General features: G+C 42.4%; 1 protein-coding gene across 3 annotated transcripts in view; it reads left to right on the top strand.

Moving 5' to 3' along the window:
- The window catches only part of LOC115211914 (phosphatidate cytidylyltransferase, photoreceptor-specific), a 286,511-nt gene extending 266,842 nt beyond the window's left edge, over positions 1-19,669 (top strand). For all 3 annotated transcript variants that reach the window (XM_029780666.2, XM_036509250.1, XM_036509248.1), the window contains 7 exons: positions 2,277-2,396; positions 5,857-5,939; positions 6,844-7,000; positions 9,587-9,739; positions 11,946-12,080; positions 14,878-14,981; positions 19,413-19,669. In XM_029780666.2, coding sequence (XP_029636526.1) covers positions 2,277-2,396; positions 5,857-5,939; positions 6,844-7,000; positions 9,587-9,739; positions 11,946-12,080; positions 14,878-14,981; positions 19,413-19,545 — 885 coding nt within the window. In that variant the 3' untranslated portion in view covers positions 19,546-19,669. The remainder of the gene's footprint in view (positions 1-2,276; positions 2,397-5,856; positions 5,940-6,843; positions 7,001-9,586; positions 9,740-11,945; positions 12,081-14,877; positions 14,982-19,412) is intronic.
- Positions 19,670-20,080: the final 411 nt, after the last annotated feature.

Raw genomic sequence — 20,080 nt, 5'->3', positions numbered from 1 at the left:
GCAAAAACTGAATAAAAACAATGAAACTAATACAAGATAGGGGGCGGGGGATGGGGGGGGCTTTAGTTGTGTTGTTAGCAATCTTTGTGGAGTTGCTGGAACAAGAAATGTTGCTGAAGCATGTATTAAAGTGGTTGGTGGCTGGCAGTGCCTCCAGCCATAAAAACCAAGACAATAAATATGACCTACCTGGTAGATGTAAACCGACACCTCCCTTTGACCAAATCCTGTTTCCACAGAAAATTGGAATCCAACAATTTCCCTCATATCAGGGATGCTCACAGTCACACATACACACACACACACACACACACACACACACACACACCCTCGCTACTAACTTGGTCACCTAGGTAACGGAAGCTAGAGGTAGTAGATAGCTTCCGTTATCTCAGCGACCAAGTTAATAGCGGAGGTGGATGCTCCGAGAGTGTAGCTGTGAGAAAAAGGGCAAGCTGGGCAAAGTTCAGAGGGCTCCTACTTCTGCTGGCAACAAAGGGCCCCTCTCTCAGATGAAAGGTAGATTGTATGATACCTGTGTGAAAACATGGCAGTTAAACATGGGCTTGAAAGAAATGAAGCTAGTATGCTTCGCTGGATCTGCAATGTCAGTGTGCATGTACAACAGAGTGTAAGCATTTTGAGAGAAAAGTTGAACGTAAGAGACATCAGATATGGTGTGCATTAATATGGTTATGGGATGTGTATGGATGAGGACAGCTGAGTAAAGAAGTGCCGATCTCTAACTGTGGAAGGAGTAGACCCAGAAAGACATGGGACGAGTTGATGAAACATGATCTTCGAACTTTGAGGCTGACAGAGGCAATGACTAGTAAATCAAGACCTTTGGCGAGATGTCATGCTTGAGAAAGACCTCCAAGCCAAGTGAAATCATTGTCATGACTGATGTTGGTGTCCCATTACTGGCACATAAAAAGCTTCTTTCGAATGTTGGGCTTCACGGAGGCAATGACAGACCTTTGGCATTATGTCATGCTTGAGAAGAAAATCGTCATGCAAATGGCACCCATTACACTCCTGGGGTGGTTGGCATTAGGAAGGGCATTAAGTCATCGAAAACCATACCAAATGAGACTGGAGTCTGGTGCAGCCTTCCAGCATGCCAGACCAGTCAAACTGTCCAACTTATTCCAGCATGGACAATGGACATTAAACGATGATGATATATATTGTGTAGGATGGCAAGGAATGAAGCCAGTATGCTCTGCTGGATGTGCAATGCCAGTGTGCATACACAACAGAGTGTAAGCATCCTGAGAGAAAAGTTGGACTTAAGAAACATGAGATGTGGTGTGCAAGAGAAATGACTGCGCTGGTATGGTCATGTGTTGCGAATGAATGAGGACAGCTCTGTGAAAAAGTGTCATACCCTAGCAGTTGAGGGAACCTGTGGAAGAGGTATAACCAGGAAGGCCTGGGATGAGGTGATAAAGCACGACCTTCGAACATTGGGCCTCACCAAGGCAATGACAGTGATCGAGAGCTTTGGAGATTTGTTGTGCTTGAGAAGACCCAGCAAGCCAAGTGAAACCATAACCGTGGCCTATGCCAGTGCTGTATAAGCAGCCCATTTAAGAGTACCCTTCAATCATTGGACAATAAACTATGCTTGTGAAGACCTGTTGAGGCAAGTGAGATCATTGTTGTGGCCGATGACAGTACTGCCTGATTGGCACCTGTGCCAGTGGAACATTAAAAGCACCATTCAAGTGTGATCATTACCAGGACTGCTGACTGGCTCCCATGCTAGTGGCATGTAAAAAGCACCATTCGTTGACAGGAAATGAAATGGACAAGAATGCATTTGGTCTGTGACACAGACAGAATGAAAAGATGATCAAGTGGGGAAAAGAAAGATGCACAATGGTCACATGTGAGCAAGGAGAGACGGGACAGATAGAAATGATGAAGGGGAGAAAAAGGATGAGAGAAAAAAATGAAAGGGGGAGAAGGTGAGAAAAAAGAATTAGAGAAAGGGAGAGAGAGAGAAAGGTACAGGACAGAGTCGCATCAACATTATTAAGATTAACTTACTTGGAAATGCATGCGTGGTGTTCAATCATATGATAATATAAATAATACATATATATATATATATATATATATATATTATATATATATATATATATATATATATATATATATATATATATATATACAGTCAAACACATACACACACATATATATGTATACAAACATCTTTTTATGTGATTGAAATCTCTCTCAATGTCTCATGTTTTTCATTTCTTTTCCAGAACTTTCTTCGTTTCTTTGTCACTTACCACCGTTTTCTGTCGTTCTCTCTCTACGTTGCTGGTTTCGTTGCCTTTGTCTGCAGTTTGGTCAAGAAACATTATTTGAAGCAGTTCACTTTGGTATGTATTCTTCATTTCTCGTTTTTATCTCTCTCTCTCTCTCTCTCTCTCTTTGTTTGTAAATACAAACTACAACTTTTGCCTGTGAGTGTGGTGTTGTACACAGGACAGCAAAGATATCGAAATGCATTGCCAGCAGGGAAAATGCTTCTTTTTTTTTTCCACTTATAAATAAGTAAATATCAAATAAAAAACAAAATAACTAAATAAAAGTCATGGGTACAAACAGTGTAGTAAGTAAACCCATGTAGACACACACAAGACACACATTCTAAACACAGACAAATGCACGCACACACACAGACACAAATGCATGTGCAGATAAGGATACACAGCCCAGATCAGGAGACACATGGGATGGAGAGTTGCTGAAGAGGTCACAGGATGTGTTACAAAAGATTTCAGACAAAGGACACCAAAATAATAATAATAATAATAAAGATGAAGTGAGGAACAGGCATATAGAGTGCATCTGGTTAATTGGCCAAAAATATGACCATCCCCAAATACAACAAGATCGGATTCAACATGATTTCACATCAGAAATCTTACTAAACAAATACATAAACACACACACACACACACATATATATATATATATATATATATATATATATATATATATATATATATAAAATTATACTGTACTCTGCCATTTTCTTAATGGAATATACCATAACTAACACTTCCAAGACATCAGGCTTGGCAACAACACCCAGGTTTTGCACCATTTCCGCTCTACCAGTCACTCTTTACAATACCTGTCTGTGTTCGGATTCTCCTTGTACAGGGGCCATCTGGATTCCCATCTTTGCCATGAACAGGAATTAATCTTCTCTCTTCACTCCTTTGCGCCACATGAGCTCAACACTCCTCCCTCTTCATCTAACCCCATCCTCTCCCCCCTCTTCCTCCCTTCAGTGACCTTCATCACCTGATCCAACAACTTGATACCTCTGTAATTATTTGTATCTAAGGCGTCACCTTTACCTTTGTAGCAGCTGACTATTATGCTGCTACACCAGTCATTGGGTATGACTCCGTCGTGTATCACCTGGTTAACTATACGGGTGACCAGGTTATAGCCAGTCAAGGTAGGCGCTGGCATCGGCCACGTTCGGATGATGCTTTTTACGTGCCACCGGCACAGGTATCACAACTACAATTTCCATTTGATTATTTGATGTTGATGTACTTGACTCAATAGGTCTCCTCAAGCACAGCAGGTTGCCCTATGATCCAAGGTAAGCACAGCAGGCCATCCTGCGACCCAAGGTACTTTGGATGGGCTGGGGCTGCTATGTGAAGCTGGTGCAGGAAACAGCCATGAACTCATGTTATTTGTCAGGTCTTCGCAGTCACAGCATTATATGTATATGTGTGTATATATATGTGTGTGTGTGTTCATTCTAAACACCCTCTCTTATCTGCTAACATTCTCAATACTCTCCCATATATCTATCATCATGATCTACCTACAATAACAGCCCCTTATTTATCCCCATATCTCCCTCTTCACTTCTCCTACACCTTGCACATCATCCCACTACTTTTTGTTCTATTCTCCTTCATGAGCCCCTCCCCTCCTATATCTCGCATATTGCCCCCCCCCTCCATTACTGGTGTTCCCCATCAGCTGCATCCCCACCCTTGTTCATCTCCCATTACATTAACCTCTACCTCCACCTGCTCTTATCCTCCCCCTCTTGCCCTCTGATGAGTATCCACACACTCCCTCATCCCCTCCCTTGTGCTCACCCTCTTGGGAGCCTGTTCTGGTACCCCATCATATCTTCCTTTCGGCTCCTCCAGCCATGTATATCTCCTCTGTAACAAGACACCTGTGCTTCCCCCCCACCATCATACTTTAGCCTTTCAACACCTGGCATAAAGCCATCCACCTCCTCCTTCCTCTCCTGAATGCTTCTTCTTCAGTTGATAGCTTCCGTTACCTAGGTGACCAAGTCAGTAGCAGGGGTGGATGCTCTGAGTGAGTGTAGCAATTAGAGTAAGAATAGCCTGGGCAACGTTCAGAGAGCTCCTACCTCTTCTGGTGACAAAGGGCCTCTTGCTCAGTGTGAAAAGTAGACTGTATGACACATGTGTGTGAACAGCCATGCTACATGGCAGTGAAACATGGACCGTGACTGCTGAGGACATGCGTAAGCTTGCAAGGAATGAAGCCAGTATGCTCTAATGGATGGGTAATGTCAGTGTGCATACATGACAGAGTGTAAATGCTCTGAGAGAAAAGTTGGACCTAAGAAGTATGAGATGTGGTGTGCAAGAGAGATGAGGGTGCTGGTATGGCCATGTGCTGCGTATGGATGAGGAGAGCTGTGTAAAGAAGTGCCACGTCCTAAGAGTGGAAGAGGTAGATCCAGGAAGACCTGAGATGAGGTGGTGAAGCATGACCTTCAAATGTGAGATCTCACAGAGGCAATGACAAGTGACCAAGACCTTTGGAGATATGCTGTGATTGAGAAGACCCGGCAAACCAAGTGAGACCATGGCCAGCATCACATAACCGGCCCATTTAAAAGTACCCTTCAATCATCAGGCAATATTCTGTGCTTAAGAAGGCCTGTTGAATCAAGTGAAACCATTGTCGTGACCAGTGCCAACTGACTGGCCCCTGTGCTGCTTGCACATAAATAGTACCCACTGCACTCTTGGAGTGGCTGGCATTAGGAAGGGCATCCTGCTGTAGAAACATTACCAGAGCAGATAGAGGCCTGGTGCAGCCTCATGGCTTGCCAGTCCTCAGTCAAACTGTCCGACCCATGCCAGCATGGAAAACAGATGTTAAACGATGATGAATGAATGAAAGCTTTTTCCTTTTCCCTTCTTTTCTTTTGCTGTCTTACAAGTTTACATGGCAGCCTCGTTAGAGCTGGTGAATCAGGAAAAAAGCATACAATCCACCCTGTAAAGGGGATGGTGTTAGGAAGGGCACCCAGCTCTAGAAATCATGCCAAAGATGACATTGGAGCCTGATGCAGCCTTACAGCTCATTGGTTCCTTGGTTCTTTTCAAACCTATTTCTTTTCTACCCACAAGGGGCTAAACACAGAGAGGACAGACAAACAGATTAAGTCAATTACATCGACCTCAGTGCATAACTGGTACTTATTTAACCGACCCCGAAAGGATGAAAGGCAAAGTCGACCTCGACGGAATTTGAACTCAGAACGCAGTGGCAGACGAAATACTGCTGAACATTTCGCCCGGCGTGCTAACGGTTCTGCCAGCTCGCTGCCTCTCAAACCATCCCACCCATGCCAGTATGGAAAGCAGATGCTCAATGATGATGGTGGTGGTGGTGGTCAATAACTATAGTACCAGTTGTGTTCTGGGATTGATTGTTTTCTCTCTCTCTCTCTCTCTCTCTCTTTATGTGTCTCATCCAATTAACAATGTAATTAATGTCACTGATTCAAGTTGTTTCTTCTCTCTTCAGTTTGGTTGGACCCATGTGACGCTGTTGATTGTTGTCACCCAATCTCACCTAATTGTGCAAAATGTTTTCGAAGGCCTCATTTGGTAAGAAGCAATCTTCTACAAAACCAATTTACTGTCCACATCAAACAAACGGAACACAACCAGCTTTTTTTCTTCTGTTAAATACGGTGATTCCATAATTGATATGTGTAAGGAAGGAAATTTTACAAATAGAAAATTTGGCCAAAGATGAAATGGTTCAGATGTTAGTCTCTGTGTTTTGTCCTTCATCACAGCTTGACAACTGGTGTTGGTGTGTTTATGTCTCCATAACTTAGCAGTTTGGCAAAAGAGAATGATACAATAAGCACCTGGCTTAAAGTCAAAAAATAATTCCTGAAGGTGCTGCCCCAGCATGGCCACAGTCTAATGAATGACTGAAATAAAGACATCAGATTTAAAAAAAACACCTTTTTTTTTTCTGTTTTAAACTCTGAAAATTATATTCAAAACCCTATTTTATTTTTAGCCAAATTTTCTTTTGATAACCACTCAGTTCCCAATAAATGCAAGTTATGGACTCACCGTATCTAGCAGAACAAAAAATTGGTTGTGTTTTGTTTCTACCTTCCATTTCTTTGATAAAGCACAAATTTATTCTTATATTCCGACTTAATCATTATCAAAATATAGTTTGTTAATTTGTTAACATAAAAACCTCTCTATTTTACCAAACTGACCCATTTTCTTTATCTCTAGATTCCATTCCACATTTGTGCCACTGTCTCTGCCAGAACTGTTTTTCACTCTATTAGAAATAATTCTTGCTTCAACACAAGAACTTTTGTTTTTTATCAAATATTCAATAATTGAATTTTGGCTGCTTCCGGAACCCAAATTCTGTGTTTTTCCAAAAATGGTTGAATTTCATTCTATTATATAAAAAAAAAAAGAAACTTCTTAATATTTAGGATTTTCAATAACTATTTTTTTCTCCTTTTTGCAGGCTGATGGTTCCAGTTTCCATGATTATCTGCAATGATATCATGGCATATATGTTTGGGTTTTTCTTTGGTAAAACACCCTTAATCAAACTGTCCCCTAAAAAAACCTGGGAAGGATTTATAGGTGGGGCATTTTCAACAGTAATATTTGGAATTTTGGTAAGTGTTTCAGATTTTTTTTATCTCTAGAAATAATTAAAGAATGTTCTTGTTTTAATGTTGGTATAAAATCTCCTTTTACGTGAATAACAAGGGGCTGGACATGGCTACATCCTGTTATTGGAACCAATGTCAGGACTTCTATGTATTTACTCAGTCTGCCAGAAATAGCAGGGCAGTCTCCTTCCAATCTAACCTTACCATGTTAGAAAAAGAAGGACATATATGAATGACATACTCTGAGATAACAAAAGCTTCAGTTCTTTCCAATCTTTTCAAGTTGTCTGCATTCAAGGCCCATGTCTCACTACCATGCAGCCTTGCAGTCCCAACACAAGCATCGTACAATCTGCCTTTGACTCCATGTAAAAAGATTTTCATTGCCAGTACCTGTAGTGACTCCCTGAACTTTCTCCAACCAGTTCTTACTCTGGCAACTTTCAGATCAACCACTTCTCTTACTGGTATCATCTCCTTGATAACCAAAAGCTATCAACTTCTTCCAGTGAGCTATCCAGCCATTCATGACAGTCTCTTTCCAATGTCCCAGTGTGTTCACGGGGAATATTATTCCTGTGCACCGGTCACACGCAAGGCCTTCTCTGTTAGTCTGCTTGTGATTCCACCGTGTAGCTTATGTTGGGTGCTGTGTATGGAGCTTATGCCCTTCTCCTTTTCTGCATGTCAAGCAAAGGCCATTCCCTTGAAGGTATCAGGGTCCTGTCTTCTGCCATCATCATTTAACATCTGTTGTCCATGGCTGGCATGGGTTGGACGGTTGGACCAGACTCCAGTCTGCTTTGGCATGGTCTCTACAGCTGGAAGCCCTTCCTAATGCCAACCATTTTACAGAGTGTACTGGCTGTTTTGACATGGCACCACACTGGTCCTTTTATTTTAAGGCCTCTCAATCCTAGATTTAGCTTCTGTTTCTGGAACGTCTTCTCTAATTCCCCTGTTGATTCAGCTGAGAATTAGATCAAAGGTTTATAGGAGTTCCCATGAAAAGTTAGTCTTAAACTCCTTTGTGGTGGCCAATAGGACTATAATGAAAAGGAGAGGACTGAGGATTGAACATTGACAGACTCCTACCTTCATACTAAATTGGTCCCTGAAGTCATTGTCTACTTTCACTTTCTGCATTTTTGTACATATGAGGACAGTACATAGCTTGTACTGTCCTTGTAAACCCTTCATCTATACCTTGTTTCCTTAGCAGTTCTTGAGATATCTTGTCCACAAACAAACACAACTGAAAACGATACCTCCCCGTTCACTAAGCCGGAGGTAATAATAGAGACTGTAAGAACCTCTCAGTAAAATATAAACAGGTTGTTTGTAAGCAATTTGATGAAAGTTATTTCAAGACGATTCACCCAACCAAAGTTAATGTTGTGCATTTGGAGTAATTCATAAAATCCGTTTAAATGTTTTGTCATTGGCGTTAGTAATGGACGGATCTTAAAAGACGAATATTTCTGTTTGGATTGTGGAATTTGCTTCAGTATAAGAATTAAAAGTAGTGATGCTGACAGCAATTATCTTTGTAGTTGTAGCAGTAAGTGGTGGTGGTCATGGTGGCAGCAGCAGCCTCTGTCATTTTTCCTTTACTTCTGCTTAATGTGGAATAAAGTAGAATGCCAACAGCCATTGAGATGTTTGTCCAAGAGTGAGAGTCATGCGGATGGGGGGGGGGCTCAAAACTAGGACCTGGCCCAAACAGAGTGGACTTTCCCACTAAAGACAACAAAGTGTTCAGTGGTGACTGATTCAGTCTATCACATGGTGGCCATGTCTGGATTGGAACTCAGAATACAGAGAGCCAGAAAAAATTCTAACAATTTCACCAATCCACCCTTACCCTACCCCACTCACTGGAATATCACAAGGCCTCCCACCTGATGCTCAACCAACTCTGGCAGTAGTTAACACATCTGGAGTATTAAGTCTGTAGATTAAGGGAATAAGAAAGTCTAGGATTTGCAGAAAAAACAGCAACTCTTCAGAGAAGAATGCTCTCCTGCCCCCTCCCCCCTCCCAAGGGTTTGGGCCTTTAACTCTTTCTACTTTAATGGGGTCAGGTCACATCCAGGTCATGGCACCTAGACATCCCTTTGCTGCCTCATTCTGTGCTACTCTCGGCATTGCACTCTGCATCTTCTTGGGGGGTGGTTAAGCTATCCCAAAGCTAATCTACCTTGGATGTCTGTCACTTCCAACATATATTAATCACATCATTTTGAATCATTCTTCATCTAAACATTCTTAAAAGTGAACTTGAATATTTCCTGGGACAATACGACAGTTCCTCGATGAAAGTGACACACTGCCACTGTGCCATGACAAAAGTGCCACTGTGCCATCTCAAAAGTGCCACTTTGTCAGTTTTAACTTTGTGCTCCATTATTATAATGATTTATTGTTTTCTACCATGTTCAATATTACAAGGTTAATCATCTTGCTGTAATTAGCTGCTGTAAACAGAGTCAACTAATTATAAACTGCAAATGTAATTAATTTTAAAAATTCAAATTAAACCATCGTTTTGGTTTGTAAAACTTATTTCTCATGAAATTCTATTTTCAGCTTTCCTATGTTTTGTTACAATGGGACTATTTTGTCTGCCCCATCAGCTTCAATCCCACCTCAAATAGACTCTCAATGGAATGTGAACGTCACCCAGTCTTTAAAATAGCTGAGTATTCCTTGCCGGAAACTCTTGATGGACTCTTTACTCTGGTAAGTTTCTTTCGATCCTTATTCATCTTGTCTCAATCAAATGAATTGCTGCCATGCTTTCCTCTTAAAGTGGGATCACAGCCTGTACCAGTGTTACATAACCAGCCCATCTAAAAAGTACCTTTGAACCGTCGGGCGACATGCCGTGCTTGAGGAGACCTATGGAGTCAAGTACAATCAAAATGGAAATTGTAGTTGTGGCTGATGCCAGTGCCACCTGACTGGCTCCTGTGCTGGTGGCACACAATAAGTACCATTCATATGTGGATCATTGCCAGTCCCACATGACTGGCTCCCTGTGTCAATGGCACATAAAAAGCACCATCTAAACGTGGCCGATTCCAGTGCCACCTGACTGGCCCCTGTGCCAGTGGCACGTAAAAAGCACCCACTACACTCTCGGAGTGGTTGGTGTTAGGAAGGGCATCCAGCTGTAGAACCTCTGCCGGATCAGATCAGGTGCAGCCTCCTGGCTTTCCAGTCTTCAGTCAAAACCATCCAACCCATGCCAGCATGGAAAGCAGACGTTAAACGATGACGACGATGACGATGATGATGATGATGATGATTTGCTTCTTTCCCTGCAGATACTTTCTAAACATTCTTCTCATTTGTCTTTTACTTGTTTCACTCGTTTGGCTGCAGCCTTGCTATTGGTCACTTTTGCCAAACTGCTAAGTTATGGGGATGTAAACGAACCAACACCAGTTGTCAAGTGGTGATGGGAGATAAACACAGACACATGCACACACATATATCCATGATGGCTGTTCACTCGTGACCGAGGAAGACCATTGCCGACCTTCAGGAACATTGTGCGCTCTAGGACTAACTTATATTTTGCATTTGCAGCTCCATTGGTGGCTAATGAGCCCTGCTCTTGACAAGCATACACGACTGCAAACATTGCAGACCAAGCTTTCCCCATTCACTATACGAGCCGTGCGCTTTCGCGCAGCTCGCTTAAATTCTTCATGCTGGATACGTGCTCTCTCAAAAGCGTCGATCCCCTCCTTAACCTGCTTCCTCCATCTGTGGCGATGACAGGCATTGTTCTCCCAGTCAGTGTCCTGCATATCAAAGGCCTTTAACGAGGACTTGACACAGTCCTTAAATTGCAGCCTTGGTTTCTGCCGGAGTCTCTTTCCATTCTCAAGTTCTCCATAGAGCATCTGCTTAGGAATCCTTCTATCCTCCATTCTAAGGTGACCAGTCCAACGCAACCGGTGCTTGTGTACCATCGCCTCAATACTCAAGATATCAGCTGTCCTCAGGATCTGTGTGTCTGGAATTTTTGAGGTCCAGCCAACATTGAGAATGTGTCTGAGACATCTCTGATGAAAACGTTCAAGGACCCTTACCTGACGTTTGTACAGAGTCCATGTCTCACATGAGTAGAGAAGCGATGTCAGTACACAAGCACAGTACACAGCAACTTTTGTTCTCCTTGCGATGCCATGTTGGGACCAGACACGAGACTGAAGAGACCGGAAAGAATTAGTTGCTCTCTGCAACCTGAAAGATATTTCCTCATCCAGGGAGCAAGAACAGCTGAGTGTGCTGCCCAGGTAGACAAACTTGTCTACTACCTTCAGAATTGTTCCTTCAACCAAGATAGCTGGTTCTATATATGGATTTCCTGGTGCATATATATATACACACACACATATATATATATATATATATATACCACACACACACACACACACACACCACACACACACACACAATATATATATATATATATATATATATATATTATATATATATATATATATATACATATATATATATCACTGTGACCAACCAGGCTATCAGATGTTGCTACAGATCGCTGGTCACAATGCGTTAGTTTCCAGAAAATATTGTTCCTTTAAAATATGGAGAGAAAGAGGTTATGTTAAAGCAGAAACTATTTTGAACAATTACATAGTTAGCTGTTGGTTTCTACTGAGAAGATCATTGTTTCATTGTATTTCTGACGAGGATTTGTCTGTACAACTTCTGCAGAACAAATACCACAAGGGCCCATTTGAAATTGCTGCTTACTCGGTTTCCAATATTTGTCTTTTGCTGTTAGACCTTCACAACACATCCATCCATATCTCTGTGAATTATGTGCTTCTTTCTATATCATTATATTATATATATATATATATATATATATTTAAGTATGTATAAAATTATATTATTTTTTCCATTCCAGTTGCACATTCCCTATCGTACTCTTCGAACCTACCCGTTTATGTTACATAGTATCTCCTTGTCCTTGTTTGCATCCGTAATTGGACCCTTCGGAGGATTCTTTGCCAGTGGTTTTAAAAGAGCTTTCAAAATCAAGGTTCGTAAAAATTTGCTTTTTGTTAATTTTTATTCATTAAAATTATATTTCTAGATCACCCACCCCGCCACCCCAATTATCTTTCCCTCTCCTCTGAGCTACATCTTCCGATTTCCATGCCTGGTTATTCTCCTGCACCTTCTCATATTTGTTGCTGACATACCCCCTCCCCTTTGCTCCCCACTCCCTACAGGCACTCCTATGTGCCTCTCACCTCCATCTCTTCCACCCACTCCACATATCTATCTTCCCTGCTTCCTACAAGTCTACTGCTGCTCTCCATCCTTCCAGCCAATTGTCGTCCACTCCTATTCCGATCTCCACCCCAACCCCATACTGATATTTACCTCTTCAGCCACAACAATCACACACCTCTCACACAGCCCTACTCCACCCTTTCTTCATATTCTGTCTGTCCCTGGCACCTCTTTGTCTCCCTCCTCACTTCTCTCACCCTCATGTGATGCTGAGTGTCCCTGTATCTTTCCCACAGCAACACTGTAGAGCTGAAAACGAGGTAATTTCTACTCTTCTCCTCTGGAAGCCATCTGCTCGCGATACCAGAGGGTGCACACTCTCCTACCCTGATGTAATCTCCAGGGATACAGGCATCCAGCAACACGACCTCCGTAATGCTATGATGGACCGTGAAGTCTGGCGTAGCATGGTAAATTCCATTGTCTCGACCACGGTCGAACAATGATGAATGATGATGATCCCTCGATCATACTTTAGCCCCCTCCCACCTCTACCACAACCCGACACTCTGTTAAGGGCTCTTATTCTTTGTGCTGCAATCTCACTAATGCTGGTGTCATGAGAAGCAGCAGCAGCCAGTCCCCTGGGTTGGTGTCAGTCAAATGCTTTCCAGCCAGAAACATGCATGGAAGCTTGACACAGCCATCCAGCTTGTTGTATTTTGTCAAACCATCCAACCCAGGCTAACATGGAAGGCTGCCGTTCAATAACGATCACAATGAAATATAAAGAAATTAGAATGACAAAAGAATGGAATAAATGTGCCGGTGGCACGTAAAACGGCACCATTCCAGTGTGATCGTTACCAGCTTCGCCTTCCTGGCACTTGTGCCCCGTGCTAGTAGGGTGCTAAGAGCATCATCCGGGCGTGATCGTTGCCAGAGCGGCTAACTGTCTTCCGTGCCGGTGGCATGTAGGAGGCACCATTTGAGCGGGATCATTACTAGCGTCACCTTACTGGCACCTGTGCCCTGTGCTAGTAGGGTGCTAAGAGCATCATCTGAGCATGATCGTTGCCAGAGCAGCAAAACTGGCTTCCGTGCCGGTGGTATGTAGGAGGCACCATTTGAGCGGGATCATTACTAGCGTCACCTTACTGGCACCTGTGCCCTGTGCTAGTAGGGTGCTAAGAGCATCATCTGAGCATGATCGTTGCCAGAGCAGCAAAACTGGCTTCCGTGCCGGTGGCATGTAGGAGGCACCATTCGAGCGGGATCGTTACCAGCATCGCCTTACTGATGATGATGTTTTGTTTGAAGCGATAGGGTTATAGTAGCCAAGCATTCAGCTCGCAAGAGTATTGATCCTAAAACAGAAACCACGGTGAGATAATGAAGTCCATGGCATAATCTCTTATTCGTTTGCCATTCTACTCTCTTGTTACTGCTCTCTACTCGACTGACGCTTCGTTCTGCAACATGAATATTAAGTTCTAACACCGGGTTATTTGTATTGCTAAGTGAAATAATTACATTTCGTTTTTGGATTTGGTTTGCAAGATTCTTTATATGAGTTCATGTGTTGAAGCATATTCTGTTGTGTGTGGGGAGAGTCATTTTCTTTTTGTGCCTTATAATGTAACAAACTCACCAGTAAAATTTCCACTTTTTTCTTACTTTTATTTTCCTAAAATTTTCGTTGCGTCTTGCAACCTTTTCAATAGTTTTAAAAATAATAATAATAATAATAATAATAATGAAATTATTGTACACAGTGCTCAGGTGCGCCACAAAACTATTTTGACTCAAAACTATTGAAAAGGTTGCAAGACGCTACGAAAACTTTAGGAAGATAAAAATAAGAAAAAAGTGGAAATTTTACTGGTGAGTTTGTTACATTATAAGGCACAAAAAAAGAATGACTCTCTCCAGACACAGCATGAAATAATTATGTTTGTGTGTATTTGTCATGTACAAAACACAGGTGATAGCAGCACATAAAGGTGACCAGAGCCACTCTGTAAAGTGGTTGGCATTATGAAGAACATCCAGCCATAGAAACTGAGCCAAAACAGACCGTGGAACCTAGTGTGGCCCCTGGCCTTGCCGGTTCCTGTCAAGCCTTCCAACCCATGCCAGCATGGAAAACAGACGTTAAATGATATTGATGATACACATGGACATAAATTTGTCAAGCCATCAAGACAAGCCCCAAGCAAGCCTCCTACTCGCTCTCTAACTACTGTCCAGAATACACAAAGCAGAATCCATCATAGCACAGTAGAAGAGGGGTTACCCTTCACCCCAAGATGTACTTTTCCCTCAAGGCAGTGGGGCCCAAGAAGGGTTACTGTACATGTGTGTGCGCGTATGCTGCAGTATTGTTTTGTACCTTCTGCCTTTCATGTGTGAGATGTGGACACCGTTGTATCAAAAGCCCTTCCACTTCCAAATGCTGCACGGTTTTTTATATGTAAATAAAATCTTTCAAGGAATATTTGGTGCCAAGAACAAAATGGAAATGGCTAAACGAGGAGAATAAAATAAAGTGAGTGTTGTTTTATGTTTGTTTTAATTTTTTTTATTTGTTGTTGTTACAGGACTTTGGTGACATCATTCCAGGACATGGAGGAATCATGGATCGATTCGACTGCCAGTTCCTTATGGCTACATTCATCCATGTTTACTATACAAGCTTTATTAGGTAAGCCTCTCGTTTCAGTCTTCCACAAATAGTTGAAATGTTGTATGTTCTAAAGTAGACACCTTCAAAGAATACGTTTCAGGGTAATTCGTTGGAATTGTCTGCTGTGCTGGACAGTGGAGGCGCAATGGCCCAGTGGTTAGGGCAGCGGACTCGCGGTCATAGGATCGCGGTTTCGATTCTCAGACCGGGCGTTGTGAGTGTTTATTGAGCGAAAACACCTAAAGCTCCACGAGGCTCCGGCAGGGGATGGTGGTGATCCCTGCTGTACTCTTTCACCACAACTTTCTCTCACTCTTACTTCCTGTTTCTGTTGTACCTGTATTTCAAGGGGCCGGCCTTGTCACTCTCTGTGTCACGCTGAATATCCCCGAGAACTGCGTTAAGGGTACACGTGTCTGTGGAGTTCTCAGCCACTTACACGTTAATTTCACGAGCAGGCTGTTCCGTTGATTTGGATCAACCGGAACCCTCTTCGTCGTAACCAACGGAGTGCTTCCCCTGTGCTGGACAACAACCATTAATGAAATGGTTGAGTGGTAGAGACGCAGTGAAAAAGGCAGAGATTCCAACCCTTGGAATACTCTTCCTGCTCATTCTTCGCTCCAAAAGAGAGAAATAGTATTGGTTTAGATGTTGACGGGATTTTACCATTCCCCATGATAGATGAATGTGGGACTGATTCAGTTTGGAGAAGAAAAATTGATGGAAGTATGATTGTGGTCTTTAAGTAGTTGTTTGGAAAAGAAAATGTTTGCAAATAGATGCAGAAATATCAGGCTGAAAAAAACAAACAAACTTTGCTAAATATTATCAATTGTAGCTTTATTGAACAACTATTTCTGTGAGATAGCAATCTGTACCAGTTTAGCTATTTATATGTTAGTAATCTTCATATTGTCTTAGAATTGGCTCTACTAAAATGGTCTACTTTCTTTCAGATTATCTATTTTGGGTAGTTTTTCTGTATTTTAGTATTAAAACTGTTCAAGATTCAGTGAAAAGGTCTTAATGTTGTTTTAATATTGGATCCATGTTGACGGAGCAGAGGTAAAAGTGATGGAATCTCCAGCCTTGACAACACAATGCTTACACACACATACACACACTTGAATGACATGCAAAGAGAAGACAGAGCGAATCCCGTGCATAAAACCTCTCACACCACCCACACAAAATACACAAACAAAACAACAACAACATACAAAATATGGGATGCATTCAAAATCATTTGGGGTGGAGGTGAATGCACCCTTCCTCTGCATGCCTGTCAATTTCCGGCCATTACACCTAAAGTGCAGATGTGCAGAGGTGCACTCATTATCAGATTCTGTTTTCACTGAACCTGCTGGATCTTCTCGGTGGTTTGAGCTGGAGTCTTACCAAGCTTTTGGCAAAACTTGATGCAATATCTCTGCTCGATGTGTTCAGTGAAAATGTAAATTTGACGAGTGCACCTCTGCACATCTGCACTTTAGGTGTAATGGCCGGAAAGTGACAGGTATGCAGAGGAAGGGTGCATTCATCTCCACCGCAAATGATTTTGCATACGTCACATTAGCCCAAAATAAAGTTGCAGACTTTTTGAATGCACCCCATATTTTGTATGTTGTTTTGTTTGTGTAGTTTGTGTGGGAGGTTTTATGCATGGGATTCGCTCTGTCTTCTCTTTGCATGTCATTCAAGTGTGTGTATGTGTGTGTAAGCATTGTGTTGTTAAGGCTGGAGATTGCATCAATAATGACCTCTGCTCAGTCAACATGCATTAAGAACTTTTCACTTGTCAAGGGCCTAACCTGACCATGCTACACTACTCTCACCCAAGGCAGCAAACTGGCAGAACCGTTAACACGCTGGGCAAAACGCTTAGTGGCATTACGTCTGTCTTTACATTCCAGGTTCAAATTCTGCTGAGGTTGACTTTGCCTTTCATCCTGGGGGGGAGGGTGATAAATTTAGTACCAGTGAAACACTGGGGTCAGTGTAATCAACTAGTCTCCTCCCCCAAATTTCAGGCCTTGTGCCTTTAGTAGAAAGGATTATTATTACTATTATTATTATTATTATTATTATTATTATTATATATTTTGCTGGAAAGTGTCAGCTGTCCACAACCAGAAGACTAAGGTAACACTTGTTAACTGGTCATGCTTCAAGAACCCTGTGAAGAATTCTTGCACATCCAATCAGTGCTGATTTTTGTAGGTGTCCTACCTTCACACTTGTACCAATCTTTTTCAGTCATGTTAGTAGTTGAGTGCTGATACTTCCAAGTACACCAATTCCTATTGGTATCACTGGACTGGTGGTACATAAAAAGTACTATCCGAATCGTGGCCGATGCCAGTGCCGCCTCGACTGGCTTCCGTGCCGGTGGCACGTAAAAAACACCAATCTGACCGTGCCAGCCTCGCCTAGCACCTGTGCGGGTGGCATGTAAAAAGCACCCACTACACTCACGGAGTGGTTGGCGTTAGGAAGGGCATCCAGCTGTAGAAACATTGCCAGATAAGACTGGGCCTGATGCAGCCTTCTGGCTTCCCAGATCCCCGGTCGAACCGTCCAACCCATGCTGGCATGGAGAACGGACGTTAAACGATGATGATGATGATCACGTCTACTCTCTTCATTGACCACACTCATCGTATTTCCCACTTTAAATCGTCATAGTTGTTTATTTCTTCTTCTTCTTTCTCTTTGATCCTGTTGTCATTGGGGCTTGCCATGTCAATTATCATACATGTTCTTTCTTCTTTACTCGCCACAACAATGTTATCATTATTGTGGGGAATAAAAAAGGAAGTGAGCTGGTAGAATTGTTAGCAAGGCAGGCAAATGGCTTAGTGACCATTCGTCTGTCTTTACATTCCAAGTTCAAATTCCACCAAGGTCAACTTTGCCTTTCATCCTTTAGGTGTCAGTAAATCAAGTACCAGTTGCATATTGAGGTTGATGTAATCAACTTACCCCCTCCTCCAAAATTGCTGGCCTTGAGCCAAAATTTGAAACCATTATTGGTGTGGAAGCACTCCGTCGGTTACGACGACGAGGGTTCCGGTTGATCCGAATCAACGGAACAGCCTGCTCGTGAAATTAACGTGCAAGTGGCTGAGAACTCCACAGACACGTGTACCCTTAACGTAGTTCTCGGGGATATTCAGCGTGACACAGAGAGTGACAAGGCCGGCCCTTTGAAGTACAGGTACAACAGAAACAGGAAGTAAGAGTGAGAGAAAGTTGTGGTGAAAGAGTACAGCAGGGATCACCACCATCCCCTGCCGGAGCCTCGTGGAGCTTTTAGGTGTTTTCGCTCAATAAACACACACAACGCCCGGTCTGGGAATCGAAACCACGATCCTATGACCGCGAGTCCGCTGCTCTAACCACTGGGCCATTGCGCCTCCACGAAACCATTATTATTATGAGGGTGGCACATGGCCCAGTGGTTACGGTGTTGCACTCACAATTGTGAGTTCGTGGGTTCAATTCCTAGACCGAGCGGTGCCTTGTGTTCTTGAGCAAAACACTTCATTCCACATTGCTCTGCGATCACTTTGACACCTGACGCATGGCACAGTGTGCACCTGTTCAAACAACATTGACTTGAAGGCGAGTGTGAGCTTCTGTGTGGCCCAAGCACTTGACCACTCTAAACGAAATCCTCTGTGGAGGTCGCTCAGCAAAAGCTGAATGCTCGTTTGTTGTATTCGAGGGTAGAGTCGTCCATCAACATCATTGTTATTATTAGTAGTAATGTTGTTATTTTTATATTCTTTTACTTGTTTCAGTCATTTGACTGTGGCCATGCTGGAGCACCACCCTTTAGTCGAGCAAATCGACCCCAGGGCTTATTCTTTGTAAGCCTAGTACTTATTGTATCGGTGCCTTTTGCCGAACCGCTAAGTTACGGGGACGTAAACACACCAGCATCGGTTGTCAAGCGATGTTTTTTTTTGGGGGGGGGAAACAAACACAGACACACACACACACACACGTATATATATATACATATACGATGGGCTTCTTTCAGTTTCCATCTACCAAATCCACTCACAAGGCTTTGGTTGGCCCGAGGCTATAGTAGAAGACACTTGCCCAAGGTGCCATGCAGTGGGACTGAACCCAGAACCATCTGGTTGGTAATCAAGCTACTTACCACACAGCCACTATCTTTATTATATTCCCCACAACTGTGTTGTTGTATAGTTTGGGGATGGCTGCGGTTACGGTTGAATTATTCCAACCTCCACTATGTCTTGTATTTTCGGTCAATGCAACCAAAACTATTATCTCAGGTTCCCTTTTCTTAATAGATGTGGTTAAAGGGGTACTTGGCTACTATTTCCAGCAGGTCGTTTGACTACATTAGAGAACCGTTTGTGTGTGTGTCTGTAGAATCTACCATTAATTGTTTCTCTTCTCCTATTTCAGGCTCCATAACCCACAGAAGATTCTTCAAAACATTCTGATGCTTAAACCAGACGAACAACTGCACGTGTACAACCTGTTGCACAAGACGCTCATGGAAGGCAACCTGATCAATGCAACCGACTCTATGTTGTAGAAACATCGTTGAGCTCAGCGCCAAAACACACAACAAATAACGATGGTGGTTTTGTGGTGTTAAACGAGACAGAATGTTCTGGTAGAATTTCACTGCCAAACAAACTAAACGACACCCCAAATGATAAAAACCATTAATTAAATAGTAGTGCCAACCACAGATTGGGTGAGTGCAAAACAATTATTGCACCCCAATTAATCTAAACATCTACCCCACCTCCTCCTCCTCCTCCACTTTCTTTTTGTTTCTTTCTTTCTCTTTTCCCCTCCAATAGCTTTTAAGCAGTGTTTAGTAAATCATGCTTCTCAGGTGGACACTGGGTCTTCTGTTCCTCCCGCTTCTTCTTATAATTAACTCCCCCTCCTCTTAGCTTACTGTTGGCAAGTGTAATAGCCACGATAAAATATCTTTTTATATATATATATATATATATATATATATATATATATAAACCTCCAACTGTTAATGTATAGCACTCATAGTACTGTGATATGATCACCAGTGAATTTATTTTTGTTGTTATAACTGGTAGAAA

This window comes from Octopus sinensis, linkage group LG1 (assembly GCF_006345805.1).
Source record: "Octopus sinensis linkage group LG1, ASM634580v1, whole genome shotgun sequence".
In the NCBI taxonomy this organism is placed as follows: Eukaryota; Metazoa; Mollusca; class Cephalopoda; order Octopoda; family Octopodidae; genus Octopus; species Octopus sinensis.
The sequence above is the reverse complement of the archived record's forward strand: the minus strand, read 5'-3'. Positions and strand labels throughout refer to the sequence as shown.